At 36.3% G+C, this 22,632-nt stretch overlaps 1 protein-coding gene and 1 pseudogene across 12 annotated transcripts in view; one reads left to right on the top strand and one right to left on the bottom strand.

Annotated features, from left to right (window-relative positions):
* Positions 1-22,632, bottom strand: part of MON2 (MON2 homolog, regulator of endosome-to-Golgi trafficking) — a 120,628-nt gene that overhangs the window by 70,218 nt on the left and 27,778 nt on the right. For all 12 annotated transcript variants that reach the window (XM_021091933.1, XM_021091927.1, XM_021091929.1 and 9 more), the window contains 7 exons: positions 19,600-19,729; positions 17,150-17,247; positions 15,489-15,614; positions 13,314-13,508; positions 2,486-2,610; positions 1,964-2,100; positions 755-908 (listed from right to left, as the gene is read on the bottom strand). In XM_021091933.1, coding sequence (XP_020947592.1) covers positions 755-908; positions 1,964-2,100; positions 2,486-2,610; positions 13,314-13,508; positions 15,489-15,614; positions 17,150-17,247; positions 19,600-19,729 — 965 coding nt within the window. The remainder of the gene's footprint in view (positions 1-754; positions 909-1,963; positions 2,101-2,485; positions 2,611-13,313; positions 13,509-15,488; positions 15,615-17,149; positions 17,248-19,599; positions 19,730-22,632) is intronic.
* On the top strand, positions 16,272-17,143 carry LOC102157755 (annotated as a pseudogene).

Here is a 22,632-nt window from a genome sequence, read left to right as displayed (position 1 = left end):
ACTGTTTTCACATATAGAATCCTGGTGGTAGATACATCACTACTTCCATTGAGGAAACTGAGATTTCTAAATAGGTAAACTAGTTTGCTGAAGCTAATTCAGTACCAGAAGACCTAAGTCCACTAGGCCTGAAATCAAACCACATACTTAAATCAAAAAGCCATAAAGAACTGGGAGTTCTCATTGTGGCTCAGTGGTAAAGAATCCGACCAGGACCGGTATGTATGAGGATATGGGTTTGATCCCTGGCCTTGCTCAGTGGGTTAAGGATCTGGCATTGCCATGAGCTGCGGTGTAGGTCGCAGACACAGCTCAGATCTGATGTTGCTATGTAGGCCAGCAGCTGCAGCTCTGATTCAGTCCCTAGCTGGGAAACTTCCATATAATATGGGTGCAGCCCTAAAAAGACAGGAAACATTTTAGGATAAAATATAATCACTAATAATACCATTCGTTAAAAAAAATAATGCGGAGTTCCCGTCGTGGCGCAGTGGTTGGCGAATCTGACTAGGAACCATGAGGTTGAGGGTTCGGTCCCTGCCCTTGCTCAGTGGGTTAACGATCCGGCGTTGCCGTGAGCTGTGGTGTAGGTTGCAGATGCGGCTCGGATCCCGCGTTGCTGTGGCTCAGGTGTAGGCTGGCAACTACAGCTCTGATTCAACCCCTAGCCTGGGAACCTCCATATGCCGCGGGAGCGGCCCAAGAAATAGCAAAAAGACAAAAAAAAAAAAAAAATAATGCTATTACTACTTACTAGGTTGCTTTAGCACTGCCTTGTACTGTTACAGTCAGAATAGGTATCCAAGTTCCTCTATATTCAAATGCTGGCAGCAAAGTAACACCTCCACCAATCCCCAACATTCCTGAGTTAGCTGGTGCTGAGACAGGGCCAGCTGAATTATTGTTTCCTGTTAGATAAGGGAAGGAAAGCAAAGATACCAATTTACTACTTAATTACAAATCCGTAATATCCAAACACCTGGTCAAGTTTTTAATTACGCTACAAGAATGGAAATTGCACATATAAATGAAATTTATCAATCTTATTTTGACTGCTAGAGTCTCTTTAGATAAAAGGTACTAACACCTTTAGATTAATACCTTTAATACCTTTAGTTATTAATACCTTTAGATTAATGGAGTTCCCGTCGGGGCTCAGTGGTTACCGAATCTGACTAGTAACCATGAGGTTGCGGGTTCAATCCCTGGCCTTGCTCAGTGGGTTAAGGATCCCGCATTGCCGTGAGCTGTGGTGTAGGTTGCAGACGAGGCTCAGATCCCATGTTGCTGTGGCTCTGGCATAGGCCGGCGGCTAGGGCTCCGATTCGACCCCTAGCCTGGGAACCTTCATATGCCATAGGAGTGGCCCAAGAAATGGCAAAAAAAAAAAAAAAAAAAGGGTATTAATAAGTACAAATATTAACAAACCCTATAACATAGCTTTTGTTAATTCACTTTTTATCAGAGCTGGGAATAAAGAATAAAAAAGACCACAATTTAGAAAGTAAAAAGTGGAAGACAAAGAAGCTAAAGGAAATAAGCAGCTAGATATTGATTTCCAAAATTAAATCATGTTCACCTGTTTTGTTAATGAAAGACTAACAGACTTCCTAAGGTAGTAACCATTCTTTAAAGAGAGGCATCAAATGAAGATTCTTCCAAAATGAAGATTAGCATCTAACTTTTGTTCTTATATGATTAGAGGAACTGAAAGTATAACAGAGAAGAAAGTATATTCTGGAAAAAAATTAACAAAGTTACCTAAATGAAATCACATTATTCTTTAAGTGTCTTTACACTTATATACAAAATATTATAAAGAAGTATAATAAAATATTTTATCATAATGCATACAATAACCCAAATTTCTCTGGTCACAGGCTTTCTATAAAATATCTCCTCAGAATAGTGAATATTAAAAATTATGGCAGAATATAAAAACCAAAATATGACTAAACCTTACCAGCTTGGTTTGTTGTAGCAGGATTTCCAGTCGGAGGGACAAGAAATAATGACTGGATAAAAGATCCCAGAGCATTCACAATATCACGAAACACCTTAGTAGAATGCTGTTTCATATCATAGGACTGACAAAATGACCTGTAAAATAATTTTAAATATTTGTGGAGAAAATATGTTAATATATTAAAAATTTTAAACATTTTTAAATAGCAAGTAATGCTGATAAATGTCTCAGTGTTATACTTAAAATATCTTCATCACACCTGAGTGATTTTACTAACTCTGGACAAAGGTTCATTCTGAGGTCAATGTTCTAAAAAAAATTATCTTGGCCATATTAACTCAGTAAATCTGATCGAGGGCAATCACTAATCACATATGTTGCCCACATTTACACCCCTCTAATATACATACAATACACAATCTTCTTTGCAGAAATCATTAATATTTAGAAATACTTAAACTCTTCTGACTAGCATAAATATTAACCTATCCATTTAACAAAATATTGCTGAGGTTTTACCTCAATAGCTGAGGTTGCACACAGAGTCTGTGTATTGATTCCACTGCTACAGCTCGTAGCCACTGTGGTTTATCTGCATCCAGAAATTTCACCAGAAGTGACAGAAATATTTCACATTCAGTTACCTAAAAATTATAAGATTTTAAAATTTTCTTTATACCTAAGCATTATAAGTTACATTCTTATTCTTAACTTAGTCGTATGGACAAATCAATAAAAGCTTTTATTTTTAAATAAATTACCATTCTTAATTGAGAGTGGAGAAAAAGAAAAGGAGGGAATAGTAAACACATGGAAAGACAGTAAAAATAATCAGTGTCTCTCTAAATATACACTCAAAAACACACACTAATGATCTTCCAACATAGTTAATCTTTGATCCTTATTTTTTTTTTCCAGCTGTACTAGTAGAATGTGGAAAGTCCTGGGCCAGGGATCAGATCTGAGCTGCAGCTGCAACCTACACCACAGCAATAGCAATACCAAACCCTTAACGTGCTGCACCTCAGCAGGAACTCCTTATCCCTACTCTTTAGAAAGCACTATGCACCATCATGCCATCCTGATTCCTGGAAGGCAGAGTATATCAGGTACACTGTACCCTTCAGGAATACCATAGCACTTTTTACATATGTTCTCATTCGGCTCAAGGAACAAAGAGGCAGAGTTCCCTGGTGGCTCAGAGGGTTAAGTATCCAGTGTTGTCACTCCTGTGGCTTGGGTCACTGCTGTGGTGTGGGTTTGATCCCTGGTTTGGGAACTTCCACGTGATCCAGGCGTATCCAAAAAAGAAAAGAAACAGAGGTAATAAGCCAGAGAATGCAGAGCATATATCTTCTTATAGAAAAACAGGAAGGAATCTCTAGCAGTTGATAGCAGAAGATATGTAAAGTACTTAGAACAAGGGTTGGTATATAGCTTTGCTTTATTATTAGTTACTACTTTCATTGTTAATATAAACCATCTCCTCCGCAAGCTCTTTGCAAATAAATAATATTTAAAGCACATTCTTGACATTATTCATTAAACGTCTAATGACTGAATGAATGAGAAAATAAAAAGAAACTAGTTTATTTAAAGGTTAATGGATTGTTTCAGTCACAGACTGAGGACACAGCAGGACCTCTGGGAGATAAGAATTAATCTGACATTGTGATTGCTGGGCCAAGCTGAATCTTCTACGTCAGGTATGGCAGGTTTTTGGATGTTCTAAATGGGGATGCCCCAAAAGGAGTGAACATAATGTGGGAAAAGGAATTTTGAGAATAGAGTAGCCCTCAGGATTTTAGCCCAAAATTTTAGCAGCTGGTATTTTCTAAAGCCTTTTAAATAAATGCTTAAAAATAGTACATAACCATGAGGATAAAGTAGGATAGACTAAAAACAATTTTATCCTTAGACTGCTACTACTACAGGTTTATCACTGTCCTAGACTTGATATCGTTAAGAAGCACTAGATTAAAAATCACATGGCTCAGCTTCTTTATCCACCAACTTTGTAGATGAATGACAACAAGCTAGGTGACCTTCTTATAAATACAGGATAAAAGTACCTGCACCCCCCTGCAAAATCAAATGAGAAAAATCTAGAGTAAAAAATCCCCTAAACATGATGAAGTGACATGCAAATGCAGAGAGCTTGTTACCTTTTTAAAAAAAAAAAAAAAAGTATTCCTTTTTAGTAAAGAACTGACGAAAGAATCATTGTAGAGATTCACTGGGCAACAGTTTTATCTACTGAGGAGTTTTAATATGTTAGGTCCTTCAAAACGTCTACTCTCTGCTTTAGAGTGAAAGTGGAATTTAAACATGGTGGTAAAATTGAATGGTCACCGGTTAGGTTTTGAGGCCAGAAAATAAAGGCTCTCAGAAGCATGAAGTAGACCGTACCCATAGGAACTAATGCTACAAAACTTGTCTTGAAGAGTTTTCTCCCATTTCCTCTCCTAGAAAAAAAGGTGACTACAGTACAAATCAAACAATCACTCAATTTATACATAGCTACTAAAATCTTGTGACCTGGGTAAAAGAGAAAGCCTCCCTCCTGAGGTCTGGAGCTTTGCTCTTGCTTCCTTCCTCCTTGTCAAGTGTGAAAGTCTGATCAGGCTAGTGGTGGAGGACAATGAATGGTTGTCAAGGCTATCCATGGAAAGTGCCTACTGTAAATCTAAGTTAAGCCTTTCCCCGAAGAGGCTCCACTCAAATCAACAGGTATCTATAACCTAAGTCCAATTCTTACATGCAGAGGTTCTTCAAGAACACCACTATACTAGCATTAAGGGTGGTGAATGTTCCTACAATCCTTTGGTACCAGATAATAGTCAAGAGACCAGAGTCATCCTGGTAGAAATTCTCATCGAAATATCACAGGGATGTCCGAAAAGGAATCGTGCATCCAAGATAACTGTTGGCTTAGGAGACAGTGAAGCAAGTTTGGTAGAATATTTAAATGCAGGAGTTTCTTTCTAAGGGGCTGGTTAGAGTTAACCTTATAGCTAGTGGATTTGTTAGTGATAAGATCTTTTGTTAGAGAAATACATGTAAAGAAGTGGAAGACTAAGTTGCACAAATCAATTTAGTCCATTCACTCCTTTTTCAAAGCTGTTAGTCAAAGGCAGAAGAGAGATAAGATAGTCACTTACAACTAAGTTTAATAAATTCCTTAAAGATATCTTCCTAAAAAAGACATCTGAGCATGGAACCTAAGTGTATCAAAGGGCAAAAAGGCACCTAGCTTGGACAAAAGAAAGTGAAAGAATATAGTGCCCTAGCTATATGATATCTATATCTGAATGACTGGGGCATTCTAACTTCCTCTAGTCACTCTAGATATATTAACAGAAGATTAGTTATCTTCACCCCCCTCCCAGAGCTACTTGATAGAGTAAGAGATAAGCTGCTGATTACTGGGGGAAAACTGATTTTCCAGTGCACTGGTTCCCACCCCTGTGAGTCTCTCAGACCATTTCAGGAAATCTGTAATGTCACAATTATTTTCATAATAATACTAACATACTATTTGCCATTTTTAATGCATTGACATTTTTACTGGTGATTCAAAATAATGGGTAAAAGACCTTTTGCTTTAGCAAGACTCAAGGCAGTAGCACCAAAATGTATTAGAATCATTGTATTCTTCACCATCATACACAATTTGTAAAAAGGGGTGGAGGTTCTTTCTGTTTCACTTAAGGTCCACACTCACAATGAACAAAAATAAAACAATAAAATACAACTATTGATTTTATCTGATCCATACATACATGTCTTTGTAAATTTCCCTGTGACAAAATGGGAGCTAGACATGAAATAGTCTTGCTGTGTCTCAAAGTACAATGGTTGCCCGGTTGTCTGAAGCAAAAGCACAGCTGAGAACTGACTTAGTCACTTTTTTCTCCTAGGGAAACCATTTCAACTTAAAGAATAAATGGCAAACTATGACTTTTTTTTTTTTTTTTTTGGTCTTTTTAGGGCCACATGCACAGCATATGGAAGTTCCCAGGCTAACAGTCAAATCAGAGCTATAGCAGTTGGCCTACACCATAGCTATAGCAATGACAGATCCAAGCTGCATCTGCAACCTACACCACAGCTCAGTTACTGCTGAACCACGATGGAAACTCCAAAATATGACTATTTAGACTTGTATATATTGCAAAAATTTTCTCAATAACAAAGTAACCCTCTCAGTTTTGGGGAAACAAATGACAGTATTTATTGCCAATGATAATGTTCAATCTTTCAAACAAAAATTAGAATTTTGGAAAACTTGTTTCTGCTGCCATGACTTTGACAGCTTCTTAGTAACAGAAGACTTTTCTGATAATGGTCACTGATATTAACATGTGCGGGTTTTGGTACTGCACAATATACTAATATTTGGAACATGTGCACAATTAAAATAAATGATGCTACAAAATCATGTATGAATAAAAAAGACAACTGAAGCGCAAGATGAATCGATGAATTTTAATAGCGTAAAAATGTTATTAATATAGCTTCATATCCTACACCTTTAAGAAAGTATCACTGGTTCAGTTTGGTTTAACAGTGAGGAATATATAGTTACCTAAAAGGGCCATTAAAATAATTCTGCCTTTTTAAACTACATGTCATTAAAAGAACAGATTTTCTTTATACACTTTGACCAAAACAACAAATCACAAAATAATGAAAATAGAAGGTGTAAGAATTCATCTACCTTCTATTAAGCCACACATTAAAGAGAGCTGCAAAAAAATACAAATGCAGTTCTTCATCTTTGGAAAATATAGGTCATTTTTCACAAAATTTTTATGTTAACATGTAATGGGTTTTAGTATCATCTCAGACTTTTTTTTTTTTTTTTTTTTTTTAAGGCTGAACCTGAAGCATATGGAAGTTCCCAAGCTAGGGGCTGAATTGGAGCTGCAGGTTCTAGCCTATGTCCTGGCCACAGCAATGCTAGATCCGAGCCATGTCTGCAATGTACACCAAAGCTCATGGCAATGCCGGACCCTTAACCCACTGAGTGGGGCCAGCGATCGAACCTGCAGCCTCATGGATACTAGCTGGATCCTCATGGGTACTAGTTGGGTTCGTAATCTGCCTAAGCTACAATGGGAGCTCCAGACTTGATTTTTAATAGGGTAAATAATGATAGAAATAATCCATGCAAATGAAAGTGCCTCAATATTTTAAAGAATATAAAAGGGTCCTACAACTAAAAAGTCTAAGAATTACTACTCTAGTATATCCTTTAGGGGATGTATCATTTTCAAGTTTAAATAAGAGGGAAGCATTCAACGTCATTCATGTATTGCACCCCATAACGCTATTGCACTTTTAACTTGTGCCCTTGAAGAAACTTGAATGTCTGACCTGCTCCATACTAAAGTCTCAGTGTAACAAATTATAACACTGAGGAATTAATATCTTGTATATATCTTGTACACATCTGAAGAATTCATCTTTGCAACACAGTCCTAGAGCTGTGCTGCTGTGAAGGGATGTTTTACCAGTCGGTAATCACTTTGAATTGATGAGTGAAGGACAGAAGTAGGACTTTGTCTTCCTTGAGGAAGTAACATTCAATCTTTTATGTAGTTGATTGTGCTGTTATCTCTTTCCATTTTGCCCCCCAAATTGAGGAGCCTAAAATCAAAATATGAAAATTGATTTAGCAGCAGTACAAGAAACTTGGCACTGGCAGGCTTGGAAGGAATAAGAAAACTAAGAAAACTGTGACGTATAAAACCCAGTGGGGTCAGGAGTGTGGACTTAAAGGTCTAAAATAAACATCTAAGCTTTGCAGATTATGAACTTTTGATCTCAAGCAAATCACATAAACATCCTGAGCCTCATTTCTTCAGCTGTAAACAGAAATAAAAATGCCAGCTTTATAGGGTTATAGTAAAATCTAAATGAATTAATAAATGTAAAGCACTTAGCATTTCATCTAAAATTGAAATTATTAAGGAATAGGGTATCTGTATCTCTGAAAAAAAAAAGTTAATTAGATGAACTGCTAGATAACAGAATTAGTGGACAGAAACCAAGTGTCCTAGTCTGCTTGGGCTGCCATAACAAAGTATCATAGACTGGGTGGCTTAGGTAACAGAAATTTATTTCTCACAGTTCTGGAGACTGAAAGTCTAAGATCAGGGTACCAGCATGATTGGGTTCTAATGAGAGCTCTCTTCCTGGTTTACAGAGGGCTGCCTTACCACTGTGACTTCACACTGCAGAGAAAGTGAGAGACAGACAGAGGAGCAAGGACACTCTCTAGTGTTTCTTTGTATATGGTCACTAATTCTACCATGGGGGCCATACCTCCAGGACCTCATCTAAACCTAATTATCTCCCAAAGATCCCATCTCCAAATATCACCACAGTGGGGGTTAGGGCTTCAACATATAAATTTTGAGGGAACACAATTCAGTACCAAGTTTTACAAATAAATAAATAAATAAAAGATAATTAAGTTAATTCTTGATTTGGGAACAGAAACAGAATGTGAATTCCTCATTTGTTGTGGTAAAGATGTAATCATGCTGCATTACTGTGGAGAAGAGAAGGCTGGCTTTCCACTACTGACTAGTAGAAATAAAAGAAAAGGAGAAATGTCTTCTCTTCCCATAGCCTTAATTTAATTAAACCAGTATTTTAGAGAGAGAAGCCATCCCAAGACAACTCTGATAACAATTAGGGGATAAGCAGTGAAGTGATATATATTTGGTCTAGGTAATACACTCAGTTTTTGTTCATCTGGGAAAGTCTTAATTTCTCTATTTTGAAGGAGAGTTTTGCTGGATATAGTATTCGTGGTTGACAGTTCTTTCTTGCAAAACTTTCAATACCTTCAATAACCCCATTCCCTTCTGGCTGGAAAGGTTTCTGCTGACAATCTTATGAAAGCTCCCTTGCACATGAAGAGTCACTATTCTTTTGCTGCTTTAGAGATCCTTTCTTTGTCTGTGACTTTTGACAGCTTGATGTTTCTCTTGGTCTAAGTCTCCTGAATTAATTCCAGTTGGAATTCTTTGAGCCTCATGACTTTGTATGCCCATTTCTTTCTTCAAATTTGGGGAGTTTTCAGCCATTACTTCTTTAAATAGGCTCTCTATCCCTTTCTCTCATTTGAGATTCCTATAATGCATTTAAAATAATAAGAAATATATATGTTGGTTTCTGCCCCCAATTTTAGAAGAGCTCCTAAGTCCCTTGGAAATAGGGATGGCTAGGAGTGGGTTTTTTTTCTAATATTTGGTCTTTTGCCCCAGTTCCTGACACAGATCTTCTAAAATCCTTGTCATTTCCTGAATGATTAAAAAAAATCTGACACAGATCTAAGTCCTTGGAATTTCCTGGGTAATAGAAGCATCTTTTGTTCTAATGAGGCAACACTCGGTGGACTACAGAAAGGGGGCTTGTTACCAGAAAGAAAAAGCCATGATTAGAAGCTTGGTACTTTCAGCCCCACCCTCCATTCCCTAGAATGGGGAGAAGGGTGGAAATTGAGTTAATAACCAATCATGCCTACATGATGAAATGTCCATAAAAATCCCCAAAATATGGACTTTGGGGAGCTTCCAGGTTAGTGAACACATCTACATGCTGGGAGAGTGGCATACCCTAACTTCACAGGGGCAGAAGCACCTGCTCTAAGGACCTTTCCAGATTTCACCCTATGTATCTCTTCATCTGCCTATTTATTGGTATCCTTTAAAATTCCCTTAGCTGGAGTTCCTGTTGTGGTGCAGTGGAAATGAATCTGACCAGGAACCATGAGGTTGCAGGTTTGATTCCTGGCCTCACTCAGTGGGTTAAGGATCCAGCATTGCCGTGAGCTGTGGTGTAGGTTGCAGACGCAGCTCAGATCTAGCACTGCTGTGGCTGTGGCATAGGCCGGCGGCTATAGCTCCAATTAGACCCTTAGGCTGGGAACCTCCATATGCTGTGGGTGCACTTCTAAAACAGACAAAAAGACAAAAAAAAAAAAAGTAAAAATAAAATAAAATACCCTTAGTAATAAACTGGCAATAGTAAATAAAATGTTTTTCTAGGTTCTGTGAGCCACTTGATCAAGTTATTGAACCCCAAGAGCGGGTCATGGGACCATCTAGTTTGGAGCCAAGACAGAAGTTGTGGGTAACCTGGGTATTCACTACTTGAAGTGGCATCTAAAATAGGAGGCAGTCTTGTAGGTCTGAGACCTTAACCTGTGAGGCCAGTGCTAACTCTGGTTGCTGTCAGAACTGAATTAAAATGTAGGCCACCTGGTAACATGTAGGAAAAATACCCACATGTGTTTATGGAAGTATTGTGAATGTGAAAGTAAAACACAGCACATTTTTCTCAGAAATGTGTATAATGGTCTGCTTGATGGTCTATTCATTTTTTTTTTCCTTTTTGCTCCTCTGATTTGATAATTTCAAATAACATGTCTTTAAGTTTGCTGATTCTTTCTGTGCTTGATCCAATCTGCTGATGCCCTCTAGTGAATTTTTTAAATTCAGTTACATTCTTCAGCTTTAGAATGCTTTTTTTTTTTTCAATATAGCTTCTCTTTGTTGATGTCCTCATTTTGTTCACATATCCTCAGTGGTTGTCTGTGTTCTCTTTTAGGTCACTGAGCACCTTTATGATGGTTATTTTGAATTCTCTGTGGTAACTCAGTGATCTCTTTTTCTTTAGGACAGTTTTTGGAGATTTCCTTTCTTTGAGCATTGTTTTCTTGTTTATTTGCATATCTCGTTATTTTCTGTTGAAATTTGGACACTTGACAAAACAGCCAACTCTTTTAGCTGTTATGGATTGGCTTTGAACAGAGAAAGATCTTCATCAATCGGCCCAACTAGAGATTGTGGGGTCTCCTCAAACCTTTTCTGTCAATGTGTCTTCTCTGGGCTTCTGCGTGCAATTTCACAGCAAAAGAGGTTTGCCTGTTTTTACTCAGATGCTCTTCCTGGTCTCTGTCTATAGTCCTGCAACTGTGGTGCTGTACCACACCAAGGCAATGGTGCTTTCCCTGGTGTCTCTGATATTATAATCTCTCTAGTGCTGTAGTAAGCCACAAGGATTACCTTTGTTCTCAGCAGGCCCCAAGCAACCGAATGTGTTGCTGCCTTTTCTTTCAATGTCCAGGAGTCAGATAAGACAAAAATCAGTCCCTGGGGGAGCAACCCCAAAAGTCAGAATGTAGGTTGCATATTTCACCCTTTTTCACCACCAGAAGTTGGGAGAAACCATAAGTTGGGAATTTTCTCTTTTTCATACTATGCAGTGCTCTGCCAGAAGTAGGATGAGGTATGGCAGGTAAATGCAATTAGCCTTCCTACCCACTCTAATGAATCATTTCTTGGCTTTGCACTTGCTTTGGGTGCTGTAATTTCTTATCTGGTTTCTAAAGTTCTCAGAAAGACAATCTCGTCTGTATATTGTTGTTATGTTGCTATCTCCATGGAGGACAGAGTGCCTGGGGCTTCCTATTCCATCACCTTGTTACTCTGGTTTACATTTTTTAAAGTTTCTTTGTGGACCAAAACAGACTATAAATAAACATAATACAAAAAAATATAAGAGCTGACAGGTAAAACTTTACATCACTGGATAAATAAACCTATTTCCATTTATTTTCAGCAAAGGCCAACTGATATTTCAGAATTCCCAAAAGTTAATCAATGCAAAGATTCTCAGAGGGAACATAATTCAAAATTTCTTGGATCTGGCCTACACTCCTAACAAACCCCAAATAAATCCATTTTTGGCCTCAAAATAAAAAAAAAAAAAAACTCTCAGAATTTCCCTCCACTGTAAATGTATATAACTAGACAACAAATTCTTGGCTCTTCAATTAAACATAATTATTGGAAGTTATATTAAATATCACACATATTGTAGGGAACATTATAATTTTTAAAAAGTTAGAACAACAAAAGAAGCTAACAATTATGAGTATACCAAAGACTCTTAAACCACTGACACCAAACCCTAATGGCTTACAATTCCCTAAATAGCAGCACATTCTGAAATGACATACTTTCCTACAGGTATTTCTAAACAATGTATAAATATATCAATGTGTATTATAGATACATGTTGTATGGACAAAAATAATTATAACTACAATGCTTATAAAAATTATTTCTGAACACATTCTGCATAAATGTACTTGGAATATGAAAAGAAAATCTATGACAGGTGTTATCATAAATACAGTAAAAAGCTTTATTTTGAAAAGGTCTGCACAGGATTTAGTATAAACTACCTAAACTATCCAATAGTTTGCAATGTTGGTTATCTCTAACATTATAATGTTGTTGGTTATCACTAACATTTAGCATACTAACTTTCCACAGATGATCAGAAACCTATTCCTTTTATTAATTAAAACTAAGACATATGTTAAACAATTATACAATGCTGAATTTGTATAAAATTAAAAAGAAATACACCCTTTTCTCTGATAAATATTATTTGAATGTTTAAAAGTAAACCATTACAGTTACAGAAATATGATCAGGAACATTACAACATATCCTGCATCTATAAATTGATTCAAAATAGGTAGGATATTGGACTGAATGTAAAAATTGATTTTTTTTTTCTTTTGTCTTTTTAGGGCCGCACCCATGGCATATGGAGGTTCACAGGCTAGGTGTCCAATAGGAGCTATAGCTGCCAGCCTACGCCACAGCAACACGGGATCCAAGCCGCCTCGGCAACCTACACCACAGCCCATGGCAACGCAAGATCCTTAACCCACTGAGTGAGGCCAGGGATCGAACCTGAAACCTCATGGTGCCTAGTCGGATTCATTTCTGCTGTGCCAGGACGGGAACTCCTAAAAATTGTTCTCTAATCCAAAAATTCGTCAAATCCTAGAGTCCAGGACTCACCTAGATATACATTAAAAACTACTATATATAGTAGATGAAAACTATAACATTTAGAATGAATAAGAAATGAGGTCTCACTATATAGAACAGGGAATTACAACCAAACTCTTGTGATAGAACATGATGGAAGATAATATGAGAAAAAGAATATATATGTGTGTGTGTGTGTGTATGACTGGGTCACTTTGCTGTACAGCAGAAATTGACACAGCATTGTAAATCAACTATACTTTAGTTAAAAAAATTGTTTAAATAAGAATAAAAATACTATATAAACGTAAAAGATTCAAGAAAGGAAAGAATGAACCTTTAGAGTACCTAGGAGACCACCTACAGGTTACTCCAAAAAAAAGTCTACTGAATTGAAAAAGCTAAATATACTATAATGTATCATTTTCTAAGAGACTTCATGCACTTAAACACACAAACACATAAAAATTAGCACTTACCAAAAGACTGTAAAATTGCTTAATCAGAACAGATACGACCCTCAGCAAACGCATGCATATAGGAAAATAGGGTTTTTCAACTGGTGCTGGAGAAGATGAAGTGCTGGAACCTTGTCTGAACTTTATATTTGGAGAAAAGAGCTTTATCACAAGAGGACATACCCTTTCTTTGAGGAGGAAACTAAATTCTTGATGCTATTTGCAAAGATTAAAAAGAAAAAAAGAAAAGAAAATTAGTTTATACTTAATTCTTGTAAAATAGTCTCAGAATGAATAATTTTGCTTTAAGTTCATACAGTTTATTATTTTATAGTTAATATACAATTTTGAAATTAGTATTTCTCTTTGAGAATATAAGGTCAAATGATATTTTAATAAGTTTTAAAAAGAATCTAAATTTAAAAAGGAGCATTTGATGATTTTGGAATTAAAATAATGTTTATTACTAGCAATTTTAATTTTAGTAGGATACTGGCAATTAAAAATATAAAGAACAGAAGAAAGAAAATAGATCACACAAATGCAAACGTAAAGCAGTTAAATAGGCAGCTGAGAGAAAAGCTGATTAATACAGTATAATATTATATAATTCATGATTTTATTTCACAAAGATAATTCTATTGATGCAAAGATTAATTTAATTTTCTGTTCTATTTAGACTTCTTCAACAGAACACAATGACCTGATAAAAGCACCATGACAAACAAGCATAATTATTTTAAAGTCTAGGAATCTTGCAAAGAATTCTTAAATTTCACTCATAAGCACAGCATACGATGCAGAAAACCTATTTTGTTCTCCGCCTGTATCAGCTAAAAGTAGTCCCATTTTACTGACAACATAAGGTCCACTCTACATTTTATGTCTTAACTTCAAACATTCTATTGTTTTAATCATCACAATTTCACTGAGGTTAAGAACAAAAAACAATCATAAAAGTCAGCCAATCTAATCCTTTAATCTTACAGAAAAGAAAAAAAGCACAGAGCAATTTATTGGTTCAGAATCACAAAATTTATAAAATGTATCTTTAAAAAAAATCAGTTTCACTGGAGAAAAGAGAAAAATGAAAACACAGATGAGTAAAAAAATAAAAACAAAAACCATGGATTTCTTGTCGTAGCTCAGTGGTTAGAGAATCCGACTAGGAGCCATGAGGTTGCGGGTTCGATCCCTGCCCTTGCTCAGTGGGTTAAGGATCCGGCGTTGCCGTGAGCTGTGGTGTAGGTCGCAGACGTGGCTCGGATCCCTTGTTGCTGTGGCTCTGGCATAGGCCAGTGGCTGCAGCTCCAATTGGACCCCTAGCCTGGGAACCTCCATATGCCGCGGGAGCGGCCCTAGAAAAGGCAAAAGACAAAAATAAATCAAAACCTTGCCTGGAAGTTCCACATTGGGGCTCAGCAGCTTATAAACAGACTAGTATTCAGGAGGATGTGGCTCAGTCCCTGGCCTCTGCTCAGTGGCTTAAAGAAACAATGTTGCCATGAGCTGCTGCATAGGTAGCAGATGTTCTGCTCAGATCCCCCACTCCTGTGGCTGTGGCATAAACCAGCAGCTGCAGCTTGGATTCAACCCCTAGCCTAGGAACTTTCATATGCTGCAGGTAAGGCCCCAAAAAGCAAAACACAAAACAAAACAAAAAACCCTTGCCTAAACTCACCTCCTGGAGATAAGTGAGTCACTACTGACTTAAAATATATATCTTTCTAGCCTTTTATATCTATTTTAATGTACTTTTAATTCTTCTCTCCAAAAAATGGAATCTTAGTTATAATTAATTTGAAATTCTGCTCCCATACCTACAGCAGTTTCACGGACTGTCAAAATGAAAAGCAAAGTTAAGTCCATTTTCATACTTTCTTCAGTAATCTTAGGTACTTGCTAATTCATGAATATTACAGACAACTCTTAAAACATTTATCTGTTCATTTTTCCCCCTCACTACTCAAAACTATGAATGGGTTTCCTCCACAACCACCATCAGCCACCCTATCTCCACTAAAACTATTGTGCACAACAAGAATGTGAGATAACACCAAATTATTATACGTCTAAACTGTGAGGCTATAATTTTTTGCCTTTCTTAATGTGGGGAAAAAATACATACCGCTCTCTTGAAAAATATCTAAAAAAACTAAAGATTAGTTTTGTTGCAAAATACTCCAAATGGCTTACTTGTAAAAAGACTTGTGGAAAATCATTCAGGACTGACTCAAGTAATTCTAGGCCAAATGTTCGGGTCATTTCTGTCATGCCTACTAGCCAGTAAGGGGCATCAGCATTAACCAGCTGACAGAGGTCCTGGGAAAATAAGTCAAACAATAAGTAAGAAATGAATAAAACATTCCACATGCTTTTCAACATTCATAGTTCATAATTTTTTTTTAAAGGATCTCTTCTTAAATAGAAGATTTTACTCCTTAGAAACCAAGTGCTGGTAATTCAAATTTTGACTAATTGTATAGTTGATTACACAAGTAAACTTTATATATAGAGTGCACAGGTAAATTGTTAATCTAACACTTTTAATTCAAAAAAACTCTGTAATCAAAATTAATAAAACTTTGGCTGTAGGTGAATCTTATTTTACTTACATGAGAAGTAATATAAAAATCAGGTACTTGTATATCAAATATATTAGGTAGAAACAGAAATTTAGTACTTTAATTTTCTTAATAAAGGAATTATTTTATATGACTAGTCATCTCTAAAATAAATACTTCAGGGTTTAATTCATTTTGGTAAAGCAACCTTTTATCATGTTATTCAGCTACAGATGCTCTTTAATGTTTTACAGTTTTTTTAAATACAGGTATCATGCACTTGTTGAAAGTTCGCTTTACCACTTAGCTTTTTACAAAAGATCTACATTAGCACTTACTCTGATCACAAGAAATCTGAAGAGGATTTTCACTTTTACGAAGGAAAAAAAAAAAAAAAGGCTAAAGTGAAAATAGCATGCAGCGTTTGTTCTGCAGCAAGCCCATTACAGAGGCAGCAAGAGTGGTACTGTCAACTACTTTCCAAGGGAACTACACTCAGCATCCCAGCATCGACTGCCATAGCTTTGATATCTGTGAGCATCTGTGATTTATCTCAATTTATTGGGTGCATTTGTTAGGTAACTGTGTCCTAAAGTAACTTTCTTTACATTAGGCCTTTTTTTTTCCCACAGAATTGCTCTACTTTCAGATAGTGGGGGAAACCACTGTACTACTTTCAACATTTTAAAATTTGACAATTTAAAAAAATGACACAAAAAAATTAAATCAGGTACAAAATTCCAAAACCAAACATTCACACAAAACTGTTCTTTCTGCCATCTTTCCATAGTGCCATAACTGTGCACCTGAAATGTCCTGGCTAATGCCTCAAGAGCATCAACAATGCCGAAAAGAGAGGCAAATGCCAGGTTCTTATTTGGCTGTGCTGCAGTCATCGTCAGCTTTCTAACTGTGATGACAAAGCACAGTTAACACTGGCGAATTTGAAATCATCAATGATCACAGAGCTGGGAAAATTGTGAACCTCACAGGCAGGTCAAATAAGTGTGGAGTTATCAGCTCCAGGTTTGATGTACAACTCAAAGATCTGGAAAAATGGCAGAATAACCTGCTCCTGTCCCATCAGTTTGGTTTCATTGTACTGACAACCTCAGCTGGCATCATGGACCATGAACAAGCAAGGCAAAAAGACACAGGAGGGAAAAATCCTTGGATTCTTTTTCTAGGGATGTAATACATACATGCAAATAAAATGGCTCAATGGACTCTGGTTTAAAAAATTTCACACAAAACTATATTCTAAAATAAAACTGTTTTTATCAATTGAAATACCTGGAAAAGCATATATGCATCTTTGGCACAAGGTTTGAGGGTGCTGACAGATCTTCTGTTACTATTTCCTTGGACTAGTACTGGTTGTTCTATAATATCTGCAATCAAAATACGAAGGATTTTAGGAGTTCATAATGACTTTTAATAAATTACACATACCATTTAAAAGATGTATAAAATAAATATTTATAGAATTATACACTTTATAAGTTCAGAACCATGCCTCCAAAATGAAAAAGAAAAAATGGGAATCCCATTTTTATACAAAATGCCATAAAAATCACTCATCACTATCTTACATTCATTTTAATAAGCTTAATATCTTTATCCATACATTTGATTTTCCGAGTACCTTTTTCTCTAGCCCCTTTACTTCATAGATTTGAAATTCACATGATTTTTGAATGTGTCTTTACACACCAAACATATAAAACCTTACTTACCACATGGTTAATTCCTCCTATCATCTCACCATCTTCAAGAGAATTAACTTCTTGATCTGCCACAATTACTATGTCAGTTATAGGTATTGACTAGTAAGACTCAACTAGAATGGGGCTTCACAATTTCTTTGAATACTAATAAAATATCATTCTCTATAAATTAGGACAGCCTGTTTTGAATAAATATTTACTACCTGAAAAGACAGAGGTTCAGAGTTCCTGTTGTGGCTCAGCAGTTAGCAAACCCGACTAGCATCCATGAGGACCTGGGTTTGATCCCTGGCCTCACTCAGCAGGTGAAGGATCCAGCACTGCCATGAGCTGTGGTGCAGATCACAGATGCAGCTCAGATCCAGGGTTGCTGTGGCTGTGGTTTAGGCCAGCAGCTACAGCTGTGATTCAACCCCTAGCCTGGTAACCTCCATATGCCGCAAGTACAGCTCTAAAAAAGACAAAAAGACTGGAAAAAAAAAAAAAAAAAAGAAAGAAAGAAAAGACAGGAGTTCCTGTCGTGGCACAGTGGTTAACGAATCTGACTAGGAACCATGAGGTTGTGGGTTTTATTCCTGGCCTTGCTCAGTGGGTTAAGGATCCAGTGTTGCTGTGATCTGTGGTGTAGTACAGCAGCCACAGCTCCAATTCAGTCCCTAGCTTGGGAACCTCCATATGCCACGGGTGCAGCCCTAAAAAGCAAAAAAAAAAAAAAAGGCCTAAAACAGAATGTGAAAATCTGACCAATGATTAATCACAGCAAATGCAACAATTATTAGAATAGGCAGCACTATAATTACTTACCAGTATTGCTATTTTTTTACCAGTATTATCAAAAGTACATAAAATGACGTGAAAGATTGTATAATATCAAGAGTTTGGGGGGGGTAGACTATGCAAAGAGGAAAAAAGTTTAATCTTTTGTTTCTTGACTCCATAGAGCGGGGAGGTTGCTCTTGATGATAACCTTTTATGATCTTTTCAACTTATCATAGGAAAAAATTTACTTTTCATCCAATAAAGATAACAAATAAAAAAAGTTAAAAGTTATCAAATTGTAAAAATTGTAACAGAAATAGTATCTGTCAGCTCTGTGAGAGGATATGTTTCTAAGTTCTTAGGAATGTTTTAAATCATAAAGAAAAACTTTAATGAAAGTATTTTTTAAGAATATGAAAAGATTAAAATTTACATTATAGAAATATTCTTGATTAATACATGTTAATAGGCTGAGACAAAGATTCACAGAAGATCACTCTTGGGAATTTACCATAAAGATATAATTCAAATGGAAATATATATGTAGGAAGACACTCAAAAAAATACTAAAATATCAAACATAAGTAGCTCATTAAATAGAAGAGTCACAAAATGTTATGCACCGTTAAAATTTAAATGACAAAAATAAAGTAACACGAAAAATTCATATAATGTAATGTTTTGCTAAAAATACTTATAATGCAATACTTAGAATAAAATGTGAAATTGTCATCTTTAACAGGAAATTATTCATATACTAGAAACAAACATAGAAAACAGAGTCCAGGAGTTCCCACTGTGGCACAGTGGAAACAAATCCAACTAGGAACCATAAGGTTGCAGGTTCGATCCCTGGCCTTGCTTAATGGGTTAAGGATCCGGTGTTGTCATGAGCTTTGGTATAGGTTGCAGGTGTGGCTCAGATCTGATGTTGCTGTGGCTATGGCATAGGCTGGCGGCTGTAGCTCCGATTCCACCCCTAGCCTGGGAACTTCCTATGCGGTGAGTACGGCCCTAAAAAGACAAAAAAAAAAGGAAAAAAGAAAACAGAGTCCACGTCTTAGGGTGACAAAATTATGGGGGATCTATTTTTTGAATTCTCATTATCAGTAACAAAGAGGTTAAAATAAATACATTTTTTAAAGTACCCTAATTTTTAGGTACCTTAAGTTCATAGGGGAAGGGCTGAAAATCAGTAAAAGAAAAAAATCACAGGACCTACTCACTGTCAAAAGAAAACAGCTTTTATCACTTTACCTCTGTGTCGTTCATCTTCAGCAACCATCCTCTCAAAGACAACAGTAACAACTTGTCGTACTGTAGCAGCAGCTGTATTATTTGTAATATTATCTTTTGTGAAGTGTAGTCGAAAACAAAGCACAATTGCCTTAAAAAAAAACCAATTTTCATTTAGTATAAAATAAGACTGAGGAACATGGTTATTATCTTTATTTCATCTGATGCAACCCAAGGTTAAATAATTTATGTTTGCTATTTCAACCACCTACACTTATATACAACAAAAGTACAAAAAGCCTTGGATTTTTAAATACTTCAAACTCTTAGTATATAGATACAAGGATAGCTAAGGTAATGTGAAGTACATCTTTTACAATTTGGTTCTTTAAACAATTACATAATAATGTGTTAAGTTTTTATTACCCCATAATGATTGGCTTTGCAAACAGCGAGTACTCAAACTTTGTTGTATCACTAAATCACCTGGAGAAATTCTATATAAACTTGCTAAGCATACAAACAAAATAATTTTTTTAAAAGAAACCACTTTCATTTTAAAAATCAACTTTAATAATGTGTAATTTATATACACTAAACTATATCCCTTTAAAATATATAATTTGATGAACACGGACAGTTATATTCACCTACGATATTACTACCACGATCAAGATTTAAGACATTTCCACCACCCTAAAGTTTCCTTGTGCTCTTCTGCAGTCCATATTTTACCTCTACCACTGGCCCCAGGTAACTACCCATCTGTTTTTTTCCACTATAGATTAGCTGGCATTTTCTACAAACAGAATCATTCAGTATGTACTCTTTTCTGTCTGGTTTCTTTCACTTGTAATATTTGTGAAATTCATCCATATTGTTCTTTGTATCAGCAGTTTGTACTTTTTTTATAGTATGAGTATACCACACTTTATCTATCCATTCACCTCCTGATAGACATTAGGCTTGTTTCCGTCTTGGGGGTACTGTGCATAAAGCTGCTATGAACATTCACATACAAATCTCTGTGAGGACATGTATTTTTATTTACCTTGGATAAACAAACACCTAGAAGTAAAATGGATGGATCACACAGTAAATACAAGTTCAACTTTTAAAAAAACTGCTGGTTTTTCAGAGTTGCTTTATAACCTTACATTCCTGCTAACAGTATGTGTGAGTTCAAAATTATTCCATATCTTCAACAATACTTGATATGCTCAGTCTTTTTTTCATTTTAACTATTCTAATGGGTATGTAATAATACCTCCTTGTGGTTTTAATTTGCTTTTCCCTGATAACTAATGATGCTGAGGCACTTTTCACGTATTCATTAGTCATTTGAATTTCTCACTTTGTGAAATATCTGTTGAAATCCTTTGTCTATTTTTTATTGGGTTGTTATACAAATGAGTTCTAGGAGTGTTTTTAATAAATTCTAGATACAAGTCCTTTGTCAGGTATTTCTGAATATCTCCCCCCATCCTATGGCTTCTTTTATGGTTCATGGAATTTTGTGCCCTACCCAAGAAATCTCTGCCTACCCTAAAGTCACAAAGATTTTTCTCCTCTGTGTTTTTCTAAAAGTTTTACAGTTTTATTTTTTTATTATTATTATTATTTTTTTTTTTTTGGTCTTTTTGCTATTTCTTGATCTTGGGCCGCTCCCGCGGCATATGAAGATTCCCAGGCTAGGGGTCCAATCGGAGCTGTAGCCACCGGCCTACATCAGAGCCACAGCAACGCGGGATCCGAGCCGCGTCTGCAACCTACACCACAGCTCACAGCAACGCCGGATCGTTAACCCACTGAGCAAGGCAGGGACCGAACCCGCAACCTCATGGTTCCTAGTCGGATTCGTTAACCACTGCGCCACGACGGGAACTCCAAGTTTTACAGTTTTAAAAGAAGCCGTTCTTAGAGAACAAGCCATTGATTCCATTACTACTTTTAAAATTTCCATGGAGTTCCCATTGTGGCTCAGTGGGTTTAGAAACCTACTAGTGTCCATGAGGATACAGGTTCAATCCTGGCCTCACTCAGTGGGTTATGGATACGACACTGCCACAAACTGCAGCATAAGTCAGAGATGCAGCTTGGATCCTGGCATTGCCATGGCGTGGCTGTGGCACAGGCTAGCAGCTGCAGCTCCAATTTGACCATTAGACCAGGAACTTCCATATGCTGTGGGTGTCCCCCTAAAAAGACAAAAAAAATAAAATAAAATAAAATTTCTACATAAAGGAAAGGTACATGTAATGGAAAAACTTTATTACCCAATTTTATATTATTTTTTATACTTCATTTTTCATCCCCAAATATTAGGTTTCCAAATTAACCAAAATATTAAAATAAATCCAATATTTATTTATAAAATTATAGTCAGTTCTTACTGTTTGGTTAGTTCAAATGATAACCTTTTAAAACTTTTTCAATGTACTCAGAACAGTAACTGGACAGCTAGAAACCAAAAGGAACTATATACAACAAAAAAATATATATAAATACATTTAATATTTTATAAAGCGGGTATAAGCCTAAAAGAATAAGCTATTAAAATTAAGTAAAACATCCTATATCTTGCACATCAAATAACTAGAAAGGACAGACAGATATAGACTCTCTAGTCTAGAGATAGTATACATAGTCTAATGGGACAATATATTTTTCTACTTTATAAGCCATCCATCCTTAGGGCATACAAATTATAATACAACTATTACTGAAAGTCCAAAAATTTCCCTAAATAATAAACCATTAATTAAAGACTCTTTTTTTTTAGAGTCGCAGGTACAGCATATGCAAGTTCCCAGGCTAGGGGTTGAATCAGAACTGCAGCTGCCAGCCTATGCCACAGCCACGCCAGATCCTAGCCATATCTGTGACCTACACCCCAGCTCATGGCAACACCAGATCCTTAACCCACTGAGCAGGGCCATGGATTGAACCCATATCCTCATGGATACTAGTCGAGTTCGCTTCTGCTGAGCCACAACGGGAACTTCCTAAAGACTCTTCTTTTTATTACTCCCTGTACTTTGTTTTTTAGAAATA

The sequence above is a fragment of the Sus scrofa genome, chromosome 5 (genome assembly GCF_000003025.6).
Source record: "Sus scrofa isolate TJ Tabasco breed Duroc chromosome 5, Sscrofa11.1, whole genome shotgun sequence".
Lineage (NCBI taxonomy): Eukaryota > Metazoa > Chordata > Mammalia > Artiodactyla > Suidae > Sus > Sus scrofa.
This window is presented reverse-complemented; position numbering and strand designations above follow the sequence as displayed.